This window comes from Pangasianodon hypophthalmus, chromosome 2 (assembly GCF_027358585.1).
Source record: "Pangasianodon hypophthalmus isolate fPanHyp1 chromosome 2, fPanHyp1.pri, whole genome shotgun sequence".
NCBI lineage: Eukaryota > Metazoa > Chordata > Actinopteri > Siluriformes > Pangasiidae > Pangasianodon > Pangasianodon hypophthalmus.
The window spans coordinates 20,051,991-20,071,986 of NC_069711.1; the positions used below are offsets into that span (position 1 = coordinate 20,051,991).

General features: G+C 39.7%; 2 protein-coding genes across 2 annotated transcripts in view; both read right to left on the reverse strand.

The window, feature by feature from the left end:
• The window catches only part of dipk1ab (divergent protein kinase domain 1Ab), a 29,389-nt gene extending 26,416 nt beyond the window's left edge, over positions 1–2,973 (reverse strand). Inside the window, exons 1-2 of the mRNA XM_026921212.3 lie at positions 2,743–2,973; positions 2,545–2,628 (exon numbers count right to left, since the gene is read on the reverse strand). Of these exons, the coding sequence (XP_026777013.1) occupies positions 2,545–2,598 (54 nt within the window). The 5' untranslated portion in view covers positions 2,599–2,628; positions 2,743–2,973. The remainder of the gene's footprint in view (positions 1–2,544; positions 2,629–2,742) is intronic.
• A 4,077-nt stretch (positions 2,974–7,050) lies between these two features.
• zbtb11 (zinc finger and BTB domain containing 11) lies at positions 7,051–16,817 on the reverse strand. The gene is made up of 10 exons (XM_026921732.3): positions 16,283–16,817; positions 14,942–15,162; positions 14,543–14,774; positions 13,406–14,424; positions 12,602–12,898; positions 11,384–11,780; positions 10,890–11,007; positions 10,602–10,760; positions 8,729–8,904; positions 7,051–7,882 (listed from the first exon to the last, which is right to left on the reverse strand). Exons 1-10 carry the CDS (start codon positions 16,587–16,589, stop codon positions 7,356–7,358), a joined length of 3,453 nt encoding a protein of 1,150 aa, XP_026777533.1. The 5' UTR covers positions 16,590–16,817; the 3' UTR covers positions 7,051–7,355.
• Positions 16,818–19,996: the final 3,179 nt, after the last annotated feature.

Consider the following 19,996-nt stretch of genomic DNA (forward strand, 5'->3'; position numbering starts at 1 on the left):
AACTGTTAATATGGCACAAAATTTTTTTAATCTAATTTAATGGGTTTGGGTATTGTGAGTAGACAGTATGAGGGAAAAAAAATCTCTCATGGCTCCAGTAAATAAATGCAATGGTACACGTTCGCATAATGTGTCTGATATTTAGACAGTTGGCTTGTGTTCTCAGAATATTAATGTGTTAAAGGGATCCACAGAAGACTGCTAAAAGGTTAAAAACCCCTAGTTTTCCCAACACTCAGTGACAAAGTACACTTTTTCCACATGCTCATGTCACCTTCAGGAACGCTAAGTAAAATCTTGTTTGAAAAACAATGTGAGCAAGAACAAGAATTAAAAACAGTCCTAAAGCAGTGTGGATGCAGCTCTCCATAAGCCCCACAGATGTGTGTGCAGCAGCTTTGCAAAAGCTGTGTCAATACATCTCTTGTCTTTGTAATTTTTCTCTACTTGCAGTAGAACTGATTTGTGAAAATCTCTTCTGACAAATTTCAGTCAGTTACAGTGGCCTGATTTTTACTGTTTCCTATCTAAGCTATGGGACAACAAAGCATGTCTGATGTCAGACAAACAGAGTGAAGAGTTTTTCTATAATTTGTTAATCAAATAAGCTGTGTCTCTAGCTCAAGGTGACCTTGTGGCATGTGTCTTACTTATTCACAACATTATGCTGAAGATATGCTGATAAAGAAGAAGAAGCCTTTATTTGTCACATATATATTACAACACAGTGAAATTCTTTTCTTCACATCTCCCAGCTTGTTAGGAAGCTGGGGTCAGAGCACAGTTTCAGCCATGATACAACACCCCAGAGCAGAGAGTTAAGGGCCTTGCTCAAGGGCCCAACAGTGGCAGCTTAGCAGTGCTGGGGCTTGAACCCCCAACCTTCTGATCAGTAACCCAGTGCCTTAACCAAAGTTGCACTGTTTAAAATGATCAAAATAAGACGATGTGATACATTTAAAAATCATTTTCACTGCCCTGCTTGGCCTGACCAGCTAACACCAGCCAATCAGACTGAGCTGGTCAAACTTGTAGACCATCAAAGTCAAAGTCAACTTTATTGTCAATTCTGCTATATGTACAGGACACACAGAGGATTGAAATTTCGTTTCCCTCAGACCCATGGTGTGAGAAACCAACATTACAAGACAAGTAATTAAAAAAAGTAAAATAAAATAAAATACAATACAATATCTTTACCAGTTGGTAAGTGCTGGTGGAAAGGAAACCGTTTCTGAATTTCCACTACTAGTGTCAAATCACTGACAAGTTATTTTTAAGACAATAACACAACAGTAAGTTCATTAGGTATGGACTGATCAATTTAGTTAAGTAATAAGGAAGATGGAGAGAATGACCAGATCAGCCTGAGCTTTGGCAGCTGGTAAAAGAGTTGTTGCTCTTTAACTCACACAGACTCCAGTTAGTTCAGTCCGACTGTAACTTTGGTCTGGTGGATTTGTTCGATTTGTTTCACTTAATCCTCTCAGAGAGTGAGTGAAGAATTAGCATTAGTGAACAATATAAGCTTGCCTGCTTCACTAATGGACTGGGTTGTAGGATAACTAACATAGACAGCTTGTTGATCAAATAAGCTGTGAATCTAGTTCATGGTGACACAGTACATGTAGAACTCACTCTCTCTCTCTCTCTCTCTCTCATATATATATATATATATATATATACATATATATATATATATATATATATATATATATATACACATACACACACACACACACACACACACACACACATACACACATTTTTTTTAATTCAGTAAAGGAACATTAGGCTACTCTAGATCATACACTTTGATCAGAATTTAAGATTAAAGTGTCAGATTATGTCTTTGTTACACCTTTCTTTAATTTCCCTGGTGTTGCTCTTTAATGTTATGTGATACAGGATATTACTGGATGCTATAAACGCAGTGCGAAAACTGATCTGTTTGTTTTTGTACATCCAATATTGATATGATTTAGCATTCGACTCTGCATGTAATCAAAAAAGAGTTTCTAATGAAGCTGTTACTCATGGCGCACACGCTACAGCAGCACGGTGGGTTATTTTAAGCCTTGACTGGACTCATTTTTCACAGCGTTTTAAAAAAGGCAACGGGAAATATTGATAAACAGCTAGCTAGCTATAAAGCCAGTATTATCCATCAGCGCTGTTGCTACAGTAACGGCGCGTGCGCAGGGCGCGAGGACGTGCTTTAGCGACGTAGCAACCTCAGTTTGGTGACAGCTCATCTCCTCTCTTGGGTGAGCCGCTGGTGGGGGTTAAAAAAATGGAAAAAAAAAAAACGCAGCGAGCTAAATTAACGTTTATAATTCATATGTATTATATAGAAAATAAAAACACGTAGAAAACGGCTATGAGATAAGGTGAGTGGCGGCACGGAGGAAAAGGGAGCCGAGGAAAGTTTGGACATGAGAAGATAAACCTGTGCTAAATACACCGTGAAACCGGGTAAAATAATGCAGACGGAAATGAATCCCTCAGCTAGCAACACTGATGGAGACAATTAACAGCCCCTACCTGTATGTAGATGGGCTTCCTCAGCCAAATCCACGGAATCACATTCCTCGCCATGACTTAAACAGCTCATCTCACAATACTAACCTGATCCAAAAACAACAACAACAACAACAAATGGCTATTTATCACAGTGTTACAAACACCCGAAAATCTTCAAAAAGACATGCAGGTGAATTAAATGAGAGTGTGAGCACTTACTGAACTGGAGTCCCTCACGCCGCGGAAACACCGTGTGTGTGTGTGTGTTTCACATTTTACCGCTAGATGAGGCTGAATACTCTCAGCCGAGCTTCACCAAAAAAAACTGAGCTGTAAAAGCAGCCCAGAGCATGTGGTCCTGCCCAGCCACTGAGCAAACATGTCACACTGACCTGCTCTTATATTACCTCTGCATTAGCCTAGCATTCATTTCCGCCTTTTAACACCTAATGCCGGCTGTTTATGCAATATCAGCTCAGGCATAAAGGTTATTATTATTATTAACACTCAGCTAGTTCATCAGGCACATCCAGGGACAGCTGGGGCGGGAAAAAAGACAATATATGAGGTTTCATTTTTGACATCCAGATGATTGGCTGTTAACAAATGTCTTAAGATAGATTATTTTGGACTTTTGGATAGAATGGTATGAAGGAGTGATGCTGGGGCTGATTTCTTTCTAGCCCAGACTGTAGATCCATACAGTTGGAGGAGAAACCAAAAGCAGATCAACTGTACATTGTCCAATCAAAGTACAAATTACACAAAAGAACAGAAGACAGAACTGTATGTTTTTTTTTTTTTATTTTTAAACAAAATGGTTACATTTTGTGTTCCCCATGTTTGATAAACCCAGTAAAGCATAACAGACTTGAAAAATTAAAAAAACAAACAAACAAACAAACAAAAAAAAAAAAACAATGCAGCTGCCTATCTGTCTTTAAGAGAGAGAGAGAGAGAGAGAGAGAGAGAGAGTGTGTGTGTGTGTGTGTAATTTTGCCCCATACCACTGATGAGGCCTCATGATATATTGCCTTGCTCAGCCCTAACAATTCCACTGTCAAGCTATTGATAGATATTATATTTAAGTCCTCCCATCTAATATCATGACAAGCCATCACTTTGAAAAACACTTACTGACTGAATGCCATCTGTTGCTATGGAGGTTTTGTCAGCACCTTATCAAGCAATGAAAGTGCTGTACAAGTGCTAGACACCCTAAAGATCTGCATGTCTCCATTCTGAGTCTGGTTCTTCTCAAGGTTTCTTCCTCATGATGTCTCAGGGAGTTTTTTTTTCTTTCCACTGTTGCGTCCAGCTTGCCGCATTAGGGATCTAAATCTGCATCTGGATTTCTATACAGCTACTTTGTGACAATGTCTATTGTTAAATCCACAATACAGATAAACTTTAATTGATCCGGAATGAAATGGATAGGACAACTGATGTCCAGATATTATTAAAGGTGGAACAGCAGTGACTTGTTATTGGCATGCAGATGTGGTAAATGTATCTAAATTCTTTAGACATGTGCACTTACTCATCTAAACAAATGGATCAAATGTTGGATCACCATACGACTTTCTACATAATAAGGAGAAAAACACACTTATGTAAAGTAACAAAGTAATTGTACTTTGTTATTTTGCACCTCTGGTGCACAGGTAGTGTGTGTATGACACCGTTACGAGTGTATCAGGTACAGCAGCATTGCAGGGCTCTCATCCTCTCAATCCACAATTTGTGTTCATTATACTGCTGTCAGTGCACTATATTCAACTCAGCAGTGATACTCAAGTGTCAATTCTGTTGTTCCTGCTATACACCAAAGACATCTGGATTTGAGATCAAAAGATGAATATGAAACGATAGATCAGAATTTCAGCTTTCATTTCCTGATACATACATCTAGATGTGTCAAACAACTTAGAATATGGTAACTTTTGTTTGAATCTACCCATTTTTCACACAGTCAAAACACTGAAATTATATACATTGACAGTACTGGAACATGTGAGTGATTCATGTGCTCTGTTAGACTGATTGTTTAAACAATTAATAGCTCTGAATGTCTACTTTTGGTTTGAACCCTGGGTTTCGCCTGTGAAGACTGCGTTTGTTGTTAAAAAGGATAAACCAACCTGAAGATCAAAGAGCTGTCTATGGGAGAAATGCAAGCCATTTTGAAGTTGAGAAAATAGGGAAAAATGAACAGTGTCTTTGCACTAGCACTGGGTATAGCCAATACAACAATTTGGAATGTCCTGAAAAAGAAAGAAACCACTGGCGTACTAACAAACAGACATCGAACAGGTCAGCCAAGGAAAACAACAGTATTTGATGACAGAAACATAGTGAGAGCTGTGAAGAAAACCCCAAAAACAACAGTCAATGACATCACCAACAACCTCCACAGGGCGGGGTGAAGGTATCACAATCCACTGTTTTGAAGAAGACTTCGAGAGCAGAAATATAGAGGCTATACCACAAAATGCAAACCACTCATCAGCAGTAACCTCTACCAAACTGATGGATAGGCCAAAGTGTGGAGACAGATCCAAAACATAAGAGCTCATCAGTCAAGCATGGTGGAGGTAGTGTCATTTCTTGGGCTTGCATGGCTGCTTTTAAGTTGTTTAACACTCACAAAGCCCTTTATTAGGAACACTATACTAATACTGGGTAGGATCTCCCTTTGCTCTCAGAACAGCCTCAATTCTTTGTGGCATGGATTCCACAAGATGTTGGAAACATTCTTTTGAGATTCTGGTCCATGTTGACATGATTGCATCATGCAATTTCTGCAGATTTTTCAGGTACACCTTCATGCTGCGAATCTCCCGTTCTACCACATCCCAAAGATGTTATATTGAATTCAGATCTGGTGACTGGGAAGGCCGCTGAAGAACACTGAAGTCATTATCATGTTCATGAAACCAGTTTGAGACATGGTGCATTATCATGCCGAAAGCAGCCATTAGAAGATGGGTAAATTGTGGCCATGAGGGGATGCATATGGCCAACAGCAATACTCAAACAGGCTGTGGCATTCAAGCAATGATTGATTGATATTAACGCTTTCATCAACAAGGCGTTTCCATCCACAGAACTGCTGCTCATTGGATGTTTTTTCTTTACTGCACCATCCGGAGTAAACTTTAGAGACTGTTGTGGTGATGTAAACATTACCTGAAGCTGCTATTCCGTATCTGCATGATTTTATGCATTGCACCGCTGCCACATGATTGGCTGATTAGATAATTGCATGTATGAGTAGGTGTACAGATGTACCTAATAAAATGATCCATGACTGTAGCTGTAAATATCAGGAAATGAACACTGTCTTATATTCATCTTTTGATCTCAAACCCAAAAAAAAGAACTGATCTTGCCATTCCAATACTTTTGAAGGGGACTATATTATTTAAAAAGAACAAGGAATGTTGTACATGGTATTTATACCTAAAAAGTGGCCACTGAGTGCATTTTGTTTTGGTAGAATCCACAACAGACTTTATGGAATTTCAAAATTCAAAAGCACACAGTATCATTAATGAGCAACACCTTTAAATATCACTCTCTGATGTTCATTTTCACAAAACAGCTACAAACTATTGCTCAGTTATTTCCATAACTGAAGTTCGTTTAAACCTGTGATTTTAACAGCAGTGACGTAATGGTGGCAGAAAGTGGTTGCTGGCTATTTGACGTGTTTAATTACTTTGCACATTTTCCCCTAGTCCTGAAAGCAAATCCTGAAAGCAAAGTCCTGAAAGCAAAGTCCTCACTTTAAAATCTTCTCACAATTCTCAGAAAGGCATTATAGGTAATTATGCACCACATTTCTAAAGGTACTTCAATAACACACTACTGAAGTGTGTTTTTCCATTTATTTTTATAAAATTTGCCCTATATTGTGAATCGATTGTAAAAAGTGTTGTTTTTTTTATTTATTTGTATCTGTGATTTTCAGAAACGCCTCTAACCACTCTATATCCATGGCTGTTTTCCTTGTATGGTACTTGAACATCTGATTGATCATGAAGAATGCAAGCATAGAAGGCTGGCAGAATTTTAAACAAGTCAGCAGTAATTTACTCCATTTCTAGGACATCTTGCCAAAATTACAAATACATACAAATTATAAATCAAAAATGCAAAAATAAATTAACAGCTTTTAAACTGCAAATCTATGTACGTACTATTTGTTTTGTCTATTACTTTTGTATTTTACTACTATCAGTAAACTTACTCTAATACTATTGTATATCTGAATGTATTTATTTCTATATTCTTAAATACACTTTCAATAGGATCACACCAAAGAGAAAAACACTGTTTGGTTGTCATCTAGGTTGATAATCAGTACATGTAGAAGTACTGCTTGTGCTATGCTGTACAACAGACAACCTCTCAGCCAAGTGAGTGAGTTAAATGTCAACCCAAAAACCACACATCTGTAATGCACAGAAATTTAAATCTGTTTAAAAAAAAGGCTGTTTTTGTAGATAAGAGCTCACATTCCTGTAACCTATGTAACGCACTTTATTGTAAATTATTAGCATTTCTTCCAGACTGCATTTTTTTCTACATATGTACAGTATACAAATCACTTGGACATGCTCTCACATACACACTGCTGGGTAAAGCATCACACACATGCACTCCAACTGAGGAAGAACTTCAAAGTTCCTCAAGTTATATTGTACAACAAAAATAAATGTGTAACTATACTGACACTATCTGTGCCAGGTACACTGTTTATTTGAGTCACAATTTAGACACAACTCCACTCTCATTTCTTTGCTTTTAAGCCTGTGTGTGTCTTTCTGTCACTCCACCTCGGCTACATGAGCCACCTCCACCTCCATAGTCTGGATGATATCTGAGGCCTCTTCTTCCTCCGCTTTTGCGCCAGCCTGCTGTGCCAGGACGTAGTTCACCACTTGCATGATGCTCTGGTCCGACAGCGTGGTGACACTGCCCTCATTCATGGCCTGCATGGCCTCCACCGTCTCTTCTGTGATGAGCACAGTTTCAATCTCCTCGGTGGTAGAGGGTGCCTCCGCTGGGCACAGCTCAGGGGGCAGCTCGGGGCTCAGGATGCTGACAGCGTGCTCCACCTGGGTGCCTTGATTATGAAACTGTAGCGTGTCCTTCTCTAACATGATCTTACCTGGCAACTGATCGCCATGGTATTTGGAGATGTGCTTTCTCAATGTGCGGGCGTCAATGTGGGCCTCCTGGCACAGTGGACACACATAGGGGCGCTCACCTGTGTGTGTGCGCACATGGCGCTTTAATGAGCGGGCATCAGCCCATGCCACACCGCAGGTCAGACACTCAAACGGTTTTACACCTATGGGGAGAGAGGACAGGATTGAACAAGGGAGAATTACACCATTTGTTACACCACACAATGTTTTAAAAACCAAGGCCTCAATGAAAGAATTGTGAAAAATCATTGTGAATCAGCTGTGAACTTCAAACAGAAGTTTATTACACATCTATTTCTGTAGTTCCTAGTACAAAATTCAACAAGTCCTACGTGTGTTCAAGATGATGGATCCATTTCAGTCTACATATTCGATATACTCAATGAGGAGGAAAGCTAATTTAATGCAGCATTCTCAAAAATAATCGTGAAATATCTGTACAGAAATCCTCTCTGAAGAAAATGTAATTAGTAACATAAATGTTTAAAAGGTTATTTAAAAAGTTATTTAAAAGCTATTTAAAGAGTTCCTTTGTGTGACAAGACTGATGTGCCATCTAGTGGAAAAACTTTGAAGTGGACCTTTCCCAAATGTGTTTTCTCAAAGAGAACAAATTTGATCTACACATTATAAACCTTTTTATTATTAAATCCTTTGAGGAGACTTTGAGTGTGTGCAAGACTAGTCAAAGTGCAAAAATGATCACTGTTTCTCCTGCAATTTATGCATGCTGAACACATGACAAACAAGTGCTATTGCATCATAAATGATCAAAGACTACTGTATTACAATATGCATGTGCAAGCCATGAAACACCAGGAAAAGAGCAGATGTAGGGTTGGAGCATTTCTATTATGCATATTCCTAAAATCTAGACTTCTTTATTGCGGTGAATGTGCAGATCCTTCTGTACACTTTCCAGTTGTCTTTTCGCAGAAGAGGTGCATCGAGCAAACTACTGTTTTGTGTACGTGTCTGCGTGAGTTCACCTTGATGGTTGTTCATGTGGCGGCGGTACTCTCGGAGCTGAGTGAACTTCCTGCCGCAGTGTTCACACTCCCTTTCCAGGTTCTGCTTCACTCTGCCCTTCTTTCCATGGGTGGCCTTCTTCACATGCCTCCTGAACAGAGCCTTCTCAAAGAACTCCTTCCCACACACGTTACACCTAATCAAGAACACAAAGGCTGATTGAGACCCAGTATAGGAATCCAGATACTAAAGAGCTTAGATTAAGAGTTAGATTAAACTAAGTCTGTGGTACTTTTCCCTCCTACATACCCACTTTTTCAAATTTTAAATCTCAAATTTCTTTCACATGTTAAAACCTGGCTGAGCTTATACATGTTCAGTATAGTAAGAGTAACAGGGTGCATACTTCATCTCCCTAACACACTCCAGAGGTGAGATGTGTCAAATATATGTTGGTGAATGTGCTTATGCATGTACAGTGGGGTCTAAAAGTCTGAGAGCACTAGTGAAAATGCCTTTATTGTGCATTTTCTAATTTAATACAACAATTTTCATTACAAATTATACTACTGACAACACCTTGAGTGAAAAGTACAATCTTTTAAATATTTCCATGAATTTCAGAGTTACTTAATATTTGGTACGTCGCCTTTTTTTGCTTTAATGACAGTGTGCACTCAAGCTGCCATGGACGCCACACATTTGTGCAAAACCTTATGAGTCATTTTAGAACAAATCCAACAGGGTGTCGTCTGAACACATGCTTCAATAGAAGAAATCAGGCATGAGGAAAATCTGATGTTTTGTACAAAGCAGTTAACACGTTCAATATCATAAATTTGCTTACATTTAAATAGGGACCTAGAAATAGTGCAGAATCTTGAATATTAAATATTCAAGATATTGAATATTTGTTTGTTTTAAATATTTCAAAATACTAAAACCTTCTGTTTATTTCCAATTTTAAATAATAAAAAAAAAAATCCCAGATTTTCCATGTGGTTCCAGATTTTTGGACTCCACTGTATGTGTATGCATGACATGGCAGAATATATGAAGCTGCGTTCACATTAGAAGCTAGAGCTAGTTTGCTATACTGTTGTGGCTTTTATGTGCACAATTTTTGATATTACAATAAATAGTTGTACTGAAAATATTATAAAATATAATGTCTAACTATCAGTGTGTAACTTTTTTTTTTTTTTTTAAACATTTTAATATTGTGTATCATATGCCTTCAGACTTTGGGCTACTGAGTGGAAACAGGCTCAATATTTTGTTGTGTATTTTTATTCTGTGACTGTGTTTTGTGTTATGATTGCTGTGAACAGTCTATTTTAATTTAATCATATCGGATAAATTCCATTCACGCAGAATTAAGCCCTATTGTTAGGAACCCAAGAACTTTAGGCATGTTTCCACTGAAGCTGTCTCAGGTTTATCTAACAAATGATTACTAAAGCTTGTTTTATATCAGAGGACGCAGGGCACGACAACAAAGTGTCCCATTTTTGTGATTATATTCTTTTTATACAAATAATGAGCTAAAAGCATCAAAGGAATGCATTATGTGCAGGCCTCTAGTGGTGTTTCATACAAATAGCTTATTTATTAAGCTACATTAATGCTAACAAAGCAATGAACACTTTGTTGTGCAGTTTGTGTCATTTTGTGTCGTTATCTTTAAATAATGGTCCCAATCCCTACAACGTAGTGAAAATGAAATCTAAGCAATCATTCAGGAGCCGTGTGCCTCAAGAACGTAATTGGCCTTGCTTTATGGGTGAGTGTGTTCAGCTGTCCTGTAATGTTGTGCGATTGCCAGGTAAAAAAATGCAGTGGCTGGCTTCATGTGTCTCAGAGGAGGCATGTTAGCATGATTTCTACTCTTACCTGTAAGGTTCTGCAACGGTATGCGATTTAACGTGAGAATACCAGTCCTTCTTCCAGCTGTAGCTTTTCCCACACACCTGGCACTGGAAGGGTTTCACGCCCAAGTGCTTATTCATGTGCTGCTGCAGGTCCTTCGCCTCGTAGAAGCTTTTATCACAGCTGTAGAGAGGGGACAAAACACAGGCAGCACACAAATGTGTGTGTTTGTCAAAATGCTTATGTAACATTTATCTGTAAATGTGTGCATAAAGAAGCATTTCTGTGAATAGGTGTGTAATAGAAACTCACTGGGAACAGTGGAAAGAACGGGTCTCTGGTTTGGGTTGATGTTTTTTCATGTGTTTGCTCAGGCCCGATGCCCGGTGAAATGACGCGCCGCATGTCTGGCAAAAATATTTTGATTCACCTATTTTTCAACAAAAAAAAAAAAAAAAAAAAGAAAGAAAGAAATAACTTATGAGGTTACGGAAATTGTTTAGCAACCAGTTTAACATGTTATATGACTGACACACTTATAAACAAACGTTAAGTGATTTTCATACACAGTCAAATCACCGTACTCCGAATATGATTTTATAAGAAAGTCACACCAAAAATCACAAAAACTACAGTGAAAAAAGTAATAAATAATAATACCTTAGGTACAAGCTTAATTATGGGTCTAATGTGCTTGTACCTTCACCCTTAGCAATTCAAAAAGCTATATTAAAAACGCAGTTCTCAGCATAATTGTATTTTTTACTATTCAGCTTTGAGAATGTGTGTTTGTGTACTAGGCTTGCCTGTATGAACGCTGATGTGCTCATTCAGGCTCCTCTTGCTGACGAAGGACTTGTCACACATGGTGCAGTAGAAGCGCTTGGCTGCGTCATGCAGAGCTCGGTGCATCTTCAGGTTGTGCTTGGTGGCGAAGCTCTTCCCACAGACCCTGCACGAGTGTGGCCGCACACCTGTATGGTTCAGCATGTGGATCCGCAAAGAGTACAGCTTGGGCAGTGTCTTACCACAAATGTCACACACAAACTCGCGCTTGGTGCGACTTTTGGCCTGACCCTCTAACCCATCCGAAACCTCATCAGCTGCTCCTCGGGCCAAAGATGATCTCTGGGACTTCTGATGCTTATGACGAGCCAAGTGGGCACGGAGGGAGACGGCATACTGAAACTCTTTATTACACAGCTGGAAAAAGATCAACGTTCATTAATATCACTGGATTTACACACATTATGTATTGCATTATTAAGTCGGTATATGAGGGTTATGGAACAGCAGTTACTTCCCAATTCAATATTCATTTGCCAATTCAATAAATATTGTGATTTTTTTTTTAATGTAATAAGACTGACGTAATATTTCTGACATTTTTACTCATACCTCAACTCTGAATCATGTAGCAGAACCCTGTATTTTCTACTGCCCTGTACAGATGCAAGTCCTTGCCAATAAAATATGCAATCAATGATGTGCTTGAATTTCCCTGTTAATAAGCTCTGCAGCAGTTTAACTCTGGGTGGACCTGAGTGAGAAGTGGATTCTCTCCACGTTCATATGAAAATCTCTGTTGGTTTTGTAAAAAATCCAAAATAAATCCAAGCTTTTAATATGAACTCAGTAGGCACTCGATGAACATGTGGATGTGTTTATTCAGTCATTTTGTTTTTGTTAATCAGCAACAATGTGCTTTTAGGCTGAGCACTGAAGGGAGATGGTATCAGCCTAGTGGTAGCCTAATTAAACACCCACAGAAAACCTCCTTTTATATCACCACTTCATTTAAGGGAAAAAAAAAAAATCTTCCGTTTGTGTGGCAATCCAACACTCACCGTGTTCAAAAACCAATGTGTGTACCACAATCAACTTCCCCCCACCTGTGTATACTGACTTCCATACAACTTCCCCCATACATGTACATAAGACACACTACGCAAGAAAATGACTAACAGTTGTGTACAGACTCAACCAGGCACACAGTAAGCTGTCATAACAGAGTATATACGTACAGTGCACTTGAAACTGCGTGACTTCTCATGTTTCAGCATGTGCATGATGAGAGTATAGCGTCTCTGAAACACCATGCCGCACTCGCTGCACGTGTGTTCTCCATCCACTGCTCCCTCTGTTTTTTCTCGTGCGGCCCCTTCTTCTACAGGCATCACCTCGGCTCCAGCTGCCTCTGCTCCCTCAGGCAGTGACTTTGTACCATCAGAGGCAGACTGAGGCTCGGTTTCAGAAGAGTCAGGTGATGATCTCTTTAGTGACTGGGACACACGGCCTCGCTTCACCAGTCTCTGAGGTGTCTGAGAACAAAATAAAATCCTAATTTTAGCACCTAGTTTTGCATGTTTAAGTATAAATAGGTGTAGAGAGTGTACATACAGTGGCCTTGAGAATTACTGGAACCTTTCATGAAAAAATTAAAGAATAAAATATGGCATGCAAGTGGTATTTTGAACCCAAACACGTATAGTTTTATTTTATCATGTTAAAATTTTAAAGAGGGAAGGACCATGTATTTTTTTTTTTTAGAAATATTTGCCCCTCATTTTCATGAAGGGTGCTAATTGTTCTGGAGGGCACTGACTGTATGTAACTTTGATATTAGTCTAAAAAGTTTCTGTACTGTGGAAAAGTAACAGTCACAAACAGGTGACCATTCAGTCTATTAATATAGTACATTCTAATTTACAATACATTACTTGCTCACATCCAAAAGAACAACCATTTATACTTAGGTATTTCATGTAAGCTGTATCATTTTCAGTTTCATATTTATATACTGCCATAGATTTAGCCTGCACTCATACCTTCACAGTATTTGACATCTCCTCCTCTGTCTCAAGTCCCATATGCAGACGAACGTATCCTCCTTCCCTCATTGACCTCTTCCTCAGGAACCTCTTATTAGGGTCAACACTCTCTTGTTCCTCTTTCTTCTCGTCCTCTCCTCCCGTTGCAACACTCTCTGCAACCTCGGTCACTACTGGTTCCTGTTCTGGTGGGGGCTGCTTCACCTTTGGGGGTCTCCCTGGCCTCCTTTTCTGAGGTGCAGAGGCTGGCGGTTGTTGTGCACTCACTACATTCTGGGGTAGAGGCTCTAAAGCCTGGACCAGTGGCTCCTCCCGAAGAGCCGGTGCTGATGCAGTTAGATGAACCTTCTCGGTAGGAGCCATCTTGCCTGGTTCTACGCTAATAATGTAGGCACCAGGCTCCATGCTCCCTGCTACCGGTGTTTCCACTACCTGAGGTTCATCCACTGTCCAGCACGCCTGAACCACAGCCAGGGATTCACTTGAGCCCGCTTGCCCAGAGTGAGTGACCACAGTCATGGTTTCACCTGCTTCTGACTGGCCAGTATGGGCCACAATAGAGAGAGATTCGGGCAAGCCAGCCTGGCCACTGTGTGTGACCACAGTCATAGTCTCTCCATCCACTGTCGCCCCAGCAAGCAAAGCCAGAGATTCGGCTGTTCCTTCTTCACCCGTGATAACGGTGATGGAGTGTTCAGCTTCAGTCTGTGCAGAGCGAGCCACCACTGCCTGGCCATCACTCTCCATGGCCACCATGTAAGCTCCAGAGTCAGAAGGAGCCACTGGCTGAGCAGGCAGAGTTTCCCTGGCTATCACTGTGTGCACGTCTCCTTGCTGATAGACCATTAGCTTCTGCTCCTCCACTTTTTTGTGCACCGACTCGCAAATCTGAAGCACTTCAGGCATGTGCAGGTGCCGTGCAAGCATGGCCACCTCTGCCATAACGCAGAAGTTAAATGTCAGCTCTGAGGTGTAGGCAAACTCCAACAAAGGCAGGAAGCTTGCCTTGCTAAAGCCTGGCAGGAAAAGACACAAAAAAACAATACAAGTCATATTCTTGCACCACCCTAATTGTCTTCTATTTGATACATTACTCTCTCAAGTAACAGAAGTGGTTATGTCAGATGCAATTACCTGAGAGGTCCACAACGGCTTCATGGCTGGCCACAGCACCCTTCTCAACAAAGAGCTCATAGAAGTAATCACTACAAGAAGCCAAGACGGCTTTGTGTGCCCGATACTCTTCAGCCTCAATGAGCAAGGTAATGTCACAGAACTGGTTATTTAACCGCTGCTGATTCAGCTTATCCAACATGGTCTGGCCATGTTTGGGCAGGAACTGCTTTACAACACCCTTACTGTCCACCTAAAGGGCAAATGCACAAAAAAACAATGTCTTAACTATTGTACATGTCTGTCTGTCTCTCTGCATGGGAGGAAAAGTTCAGCAAATTTCATTTTTTCATATTACATTTAGCCCATTTTATTCTTTATGTCCCCCAGATCTCAACTCAACACAAACGATGTACTTACAAAAACCAGTTCATGTTTGTCAACACTGGAGCCCTTTGGCTTCGTCTGAAAGGCGGCATGCAGTTCCTCAAGATCATCTTCCTCTTCTTCTTCTTCATCGTCCTCCTTTCGTCTACCTGGACCACGGGAAGCTGATCCATCCTCAGCACTGCCTTTCCCACGCTCCGACTTCTGCTGGCACCCACAGTCCCTGATGTAATCCTTTACCTGCTTTAGGATTCCTAGAACATCAAGATCACCACAGATGCAAAACTTCAGTATCTTATCAACTCACAGAACTGCACAGAAGAAACCATATGGGGCTGGAAGATCTGGTCCATCTTCACAGGTTTCAGTGTAAGAAATGTATAATGACGACAATCCCTATAATGTTTTGCCAATACCCTGCTGAAAAAAAATCCTGCTCAGTCTGATCAGCTACTTGCTGCCAAAACATGGGCCAAGCTGGCAGACCATCATCATCATCATCATCAGGTTTGAGATTCTCTAACTGCCTTACTGTTGTGGTGTTGCTTAAAAATGGCTTGTCTATGATGGAGCAACAGTAAAGATAATTCAGAAACTCTTTCCTTTCTACCAGCACTTATCAGCTGGTAAAGATGTCCACCAGTTTGACCAGCTCAGTCTGAGTACTACCAGACTGGTCAGACTATTCTGGTATTTTCAACAGTGTACAGACCAATTCATATTTAATGATAATGTGATAAGCATAATTAAAGGAAAAGATCAGAAAAGGGAAAGGGAAATTGTTGCTCCCTTAGTTTTATGCTGAAACTAAATACTGAAACACCACAGCCAATAAGTAATGACATCGTCTGAATAATACAATTCCCCATAACACAATAAACCATTATTTAAATATATAGTCCAATTGTTATTTCAGCTTCCTGGTTGCCGGTCAGAAAGCACTGCATGGGGAAGTCTATACGAATGTGTGATGACTTGGCCATGCGGTTTGCCACGATGCAAATTAGCCTCATGTTTCTATTACTAATTACTAACATATAATACATAATTTGCTAAATCTGCTTAACACAAAGCGTACATAATGTAACATTTGTGAATCAATGCGTTTTGATATGTTGCTTGCTGTCAAATAATGATTAGCTGATTAGCTCGGCGGCTAATTTAGCTTTAGCACCCATCAGCAGCTCTGCCTGGCTGGATAAATCCCACTGGCTCCGTCCCAATTGGAAACATAGTGCACTGCAGTACAGTGTAGGATGAAACCATTAGTTCATACCCTAGAACTGCTATATAGTGGAGCTATATACAGAAAGAGGAGACGGAAATGGTCTGACTGAGCTCTGCTTGTTAATATGAGATGTAAAGGTGATGTACCTCTCCACCAGTATTTTTGAGAAAGGCTCTCCCAGGTGAGCTGCTGATTGAGATGCTCCCCTCTGGAGATGTGCGCCTCGTCGATTAGTTCCTTCCGCCGCTCGGCCTGAAGCACCACTTCCAGCTCGGTGAAGCCTTCCTGGCCCCGGTGCCGCCGCTGGTAGAACAGCACTCCGTCCCGCACGACGTAGCAAGCGGCTGCTTTGCGGATTTTCCTCTTGACGTTGCCGTGAGTTCCGGGTGCGTAGGGCTCGCGCTCGTCCGTTAAATAGCGCTGGATGGCTAAGTAGCTCTCCTCGCTCGACATAACACACGACTGGCGGCACTCACACACGACATAAATAAACCTTCATAAAGCCCAAAACCAGCGAGCGCTTCTCCTCCTAAAATTCACAAGAGAGTTTCCTTAACCTGTTTCTATGCCCAAGTGAAATTTAGAGAGCGATGTTTTTTAATATTTTACAAGTGGGAACTGCTGTTCGTGACCGTGTTGGGGCGGACTTGCACGACCAGACAAAATGGCTGCTGCACAACCGGATGTTGCGTGTAAAATGGCGAAAGACGGAAATACTTGTGAGGAAGCTGTTAATACACAAGAGGGCGCTGCTAGTTAAAAAAAACATGACCGTAATACATTTAAATTTATATTATATAGACATTATTGTTTTTAAACTGACTTACATATAATTAAAAAACAAACAAACAAACAAAAAAAACCCTAAACCAATAAATAAATGTGTAAATAAATAAATATGTCATACTCTATATGGCCAAAAGTATCTGGACCATCATGACCATGATACCCATATGTACTTGTTGAACATCCTGTTACAAAGGCATGGCATTAATATGGAGTTTGTCCCACTTTCCTGCTGTAACAGCCTCCACTCTTCTGGGAAGGCTTTCCACTACATTTTGGAGCGTGGCTGTAGGGATTTGTGCTCATATGAGGTCAGGGCTCTTTGCAATCCGAACCAGGCTTGGCAAACCAGGACCTTGCCTTGTGCACAGGGGCAGTGTAATGCTGGGACAGGTTTGGGTACCTTAGTTCCAGTGAAGGGAAATCATAATGCTACAACATACAAACCTTGCTGAAAAAAAAAAAAAAATAGAAACCATCACAGAAATTCTAATGGTTTCCACTACAAATACCATTACAAACCATCAGCTAACCATTAACACCATTACCATTACCATTATTGGTCCTTAGTATCCACTAGACATAACATGCCACCAATAGAAGGCAACAAATTACCTGCAGAGACCCGCAGGGATCATTACACTTTCCATTAAAACCAACACAATTCCCATTATAACCATTAAAACCATTACAAATTCTATGGGTTTTTCAGCAGGGAAGATATTCTAGACAATCGTGTGCCTCCAAATTTGTGGCAAAAGTTTGGGGAAGGCCCACATATGGGGGTCATGGTCAGGTCTCCACATACTTTTGGCCGTGTAGGTGCGTTGGGGTATATTCGTTCTTAATGGAAAGAAATCTTAGACAATTTAGATATTAAAAACTGTCCGTTTAACTGTCATTTGAAGATATGTGGACTTTTTACAGGGCCTAATAGAACAGATGAATCTCTGTAATTGTCTATCAGGAACTAGGCACACTAATATGGAGGTAATAAACTATACAACCAATAACAGTGAATGTAATTTACTGTTTGCTCTGGGCTACTATTCCAAACAAGCAAGTTTGTGTGAATGTTTGATCAGTTCTCTTTAGACTGCACTATAGCAAATTAAAGAGGTTTAGTGGCTAAATTGCCAAGTTATAATAGAATAATATTGTATTTCTATTTACTGAGGTAATGTCCCAGTGGTATTCATCTATACATATTCAATATACTTTAAAAACCATGTCAATATATCAATATTTATTTGGAGGGTAATGTATGAACAGGTGCTTTATTAAGTAAAGGCATATGCTTTAGGTTCCTAGTCCAGATTACGTTCATGTTAACTTATCGTTGAATTTTAAACAACACCATATGCAGTGTGTATTTCAATGCAGTCAGTTGTATATGTATAAAAAAAAAAGAAAGAAAGAAAGAAAAAAGACTAAATATATAAATAACTAAAAAAATAAATAACTTTACAACAAATTTCAGTCTTGGATAGATTGTATGTTGGGCAGTTTTGGTGTGAACGTTTTATATTAGTTGTGAAGAACTTCAAAAACATCACTTAGTGTTTTATAAATCCCAACTAGAGACAAATAAGTGTGGGAATGCAGGATTATTGCAGAGCATCAAGTCCAGTTAAACTAATAGAATATTCTATAGTCATACTATAAAAGTTATATGTTAGATGTTGTTTATGCTATTATATAGTCTGTGTGTCAATGTGTGCATGGAAAAGTGAATTACAAAGGCTTTTTGCTTCAGTGGTGGTGGTACAGGCTCCTAATGCATAATACATTTTATTTTTTAAATATAACACGTGTAAGAGTTAGCGTTAATTCTGTTGTTACATTCAAAATCATTTGTGTCCTCTAGAAGTATCATCATATTAAATAATTATTATTAAATACCCATGTTGTAAAATTTGCTAGTATTAAGTACATTTGATGTTAGTTCGATAAAAAATGGGCCTCTACATTAGGCATTATGTTAAACTAGCTATAAAGAGCTGTTCAGTAAAAGATGTCTGTGTGTAAGTGTGATGAAATAAATGTTACAACCTGACAGAGAGGACTCTGTAGACTGTTGCCAGGCAACTGAATGACTCATCATCCTTCTCTTTTTAGCTGCATCAGTTTGTCCGTGCTCTTTATGTATGTCCTTATCTTTCCTGTGCAGCTTTAATTCCAGCCATTTTGAGTTCCAATGACATACCTGAATTTTCTTTGCTGCCTAATACTGGAGGGGGGAATCCCATATCCATGTGCAAAAAAACATTACTGATGCAAAGAATATATCTAGAATTATGTCAAACAATTTTAATTGAGGAGCAGCATTTACATTTCTTCATTTCACAGAAACGTTTATTACAAGTAATTTACAAGCCCAATGGTGGTGCTCTATCAGTCTAGGGATTTCAACTAAAAACCTTCTAGTCACCACAGAGTTACCATTGATATGAATTAAAAATGTATCCCGCTTTCTTTTTTAGTAATTCTGTTGAACTTAATTGTTCCTGCCTAGAGTTAATTAACCTTCCTAAAGCAGGACACTAATTATCTCTTGGCTATGTCATTGTTGGAAACTACTGATCTGATGAACACTGATACTGGGTATGTTTAAAAAAAAAAAAGGCTAATACAGGTGTAGCATCACACTCATGGAGCCACCAGATTCCATTATATTCAAACTGCTGATGGTATCTCGGTGAAGAAGAGAAGGAAGGATACAAAGCGGGCAATCAAATCTGCAGCACCTCTGAAAAATGTTGCTAGGCAACCAGACTGACCTGTCACCTGCTCCTGTAATGATGTGTGAGCGGCACTCGTTTGTCCACGCACCGTGTGTCTGCCCTTATCAAGCCTACTATACATTCCTTCCACTGGAAGAAACCCTTTTTTGTCCATGTCCATGTCAGCCTGACACTGATAAATCAGCACCCTGCAGTATAAACAACTAAAATAAAAATGTGCAGGGCTACACCGAACCTTACACACACAGTCACACGTGAAGAAATAGTACATACTGTACACACACACACTACAGGACACACATATGCACAAACTTTTCTGAGGAAACTGAC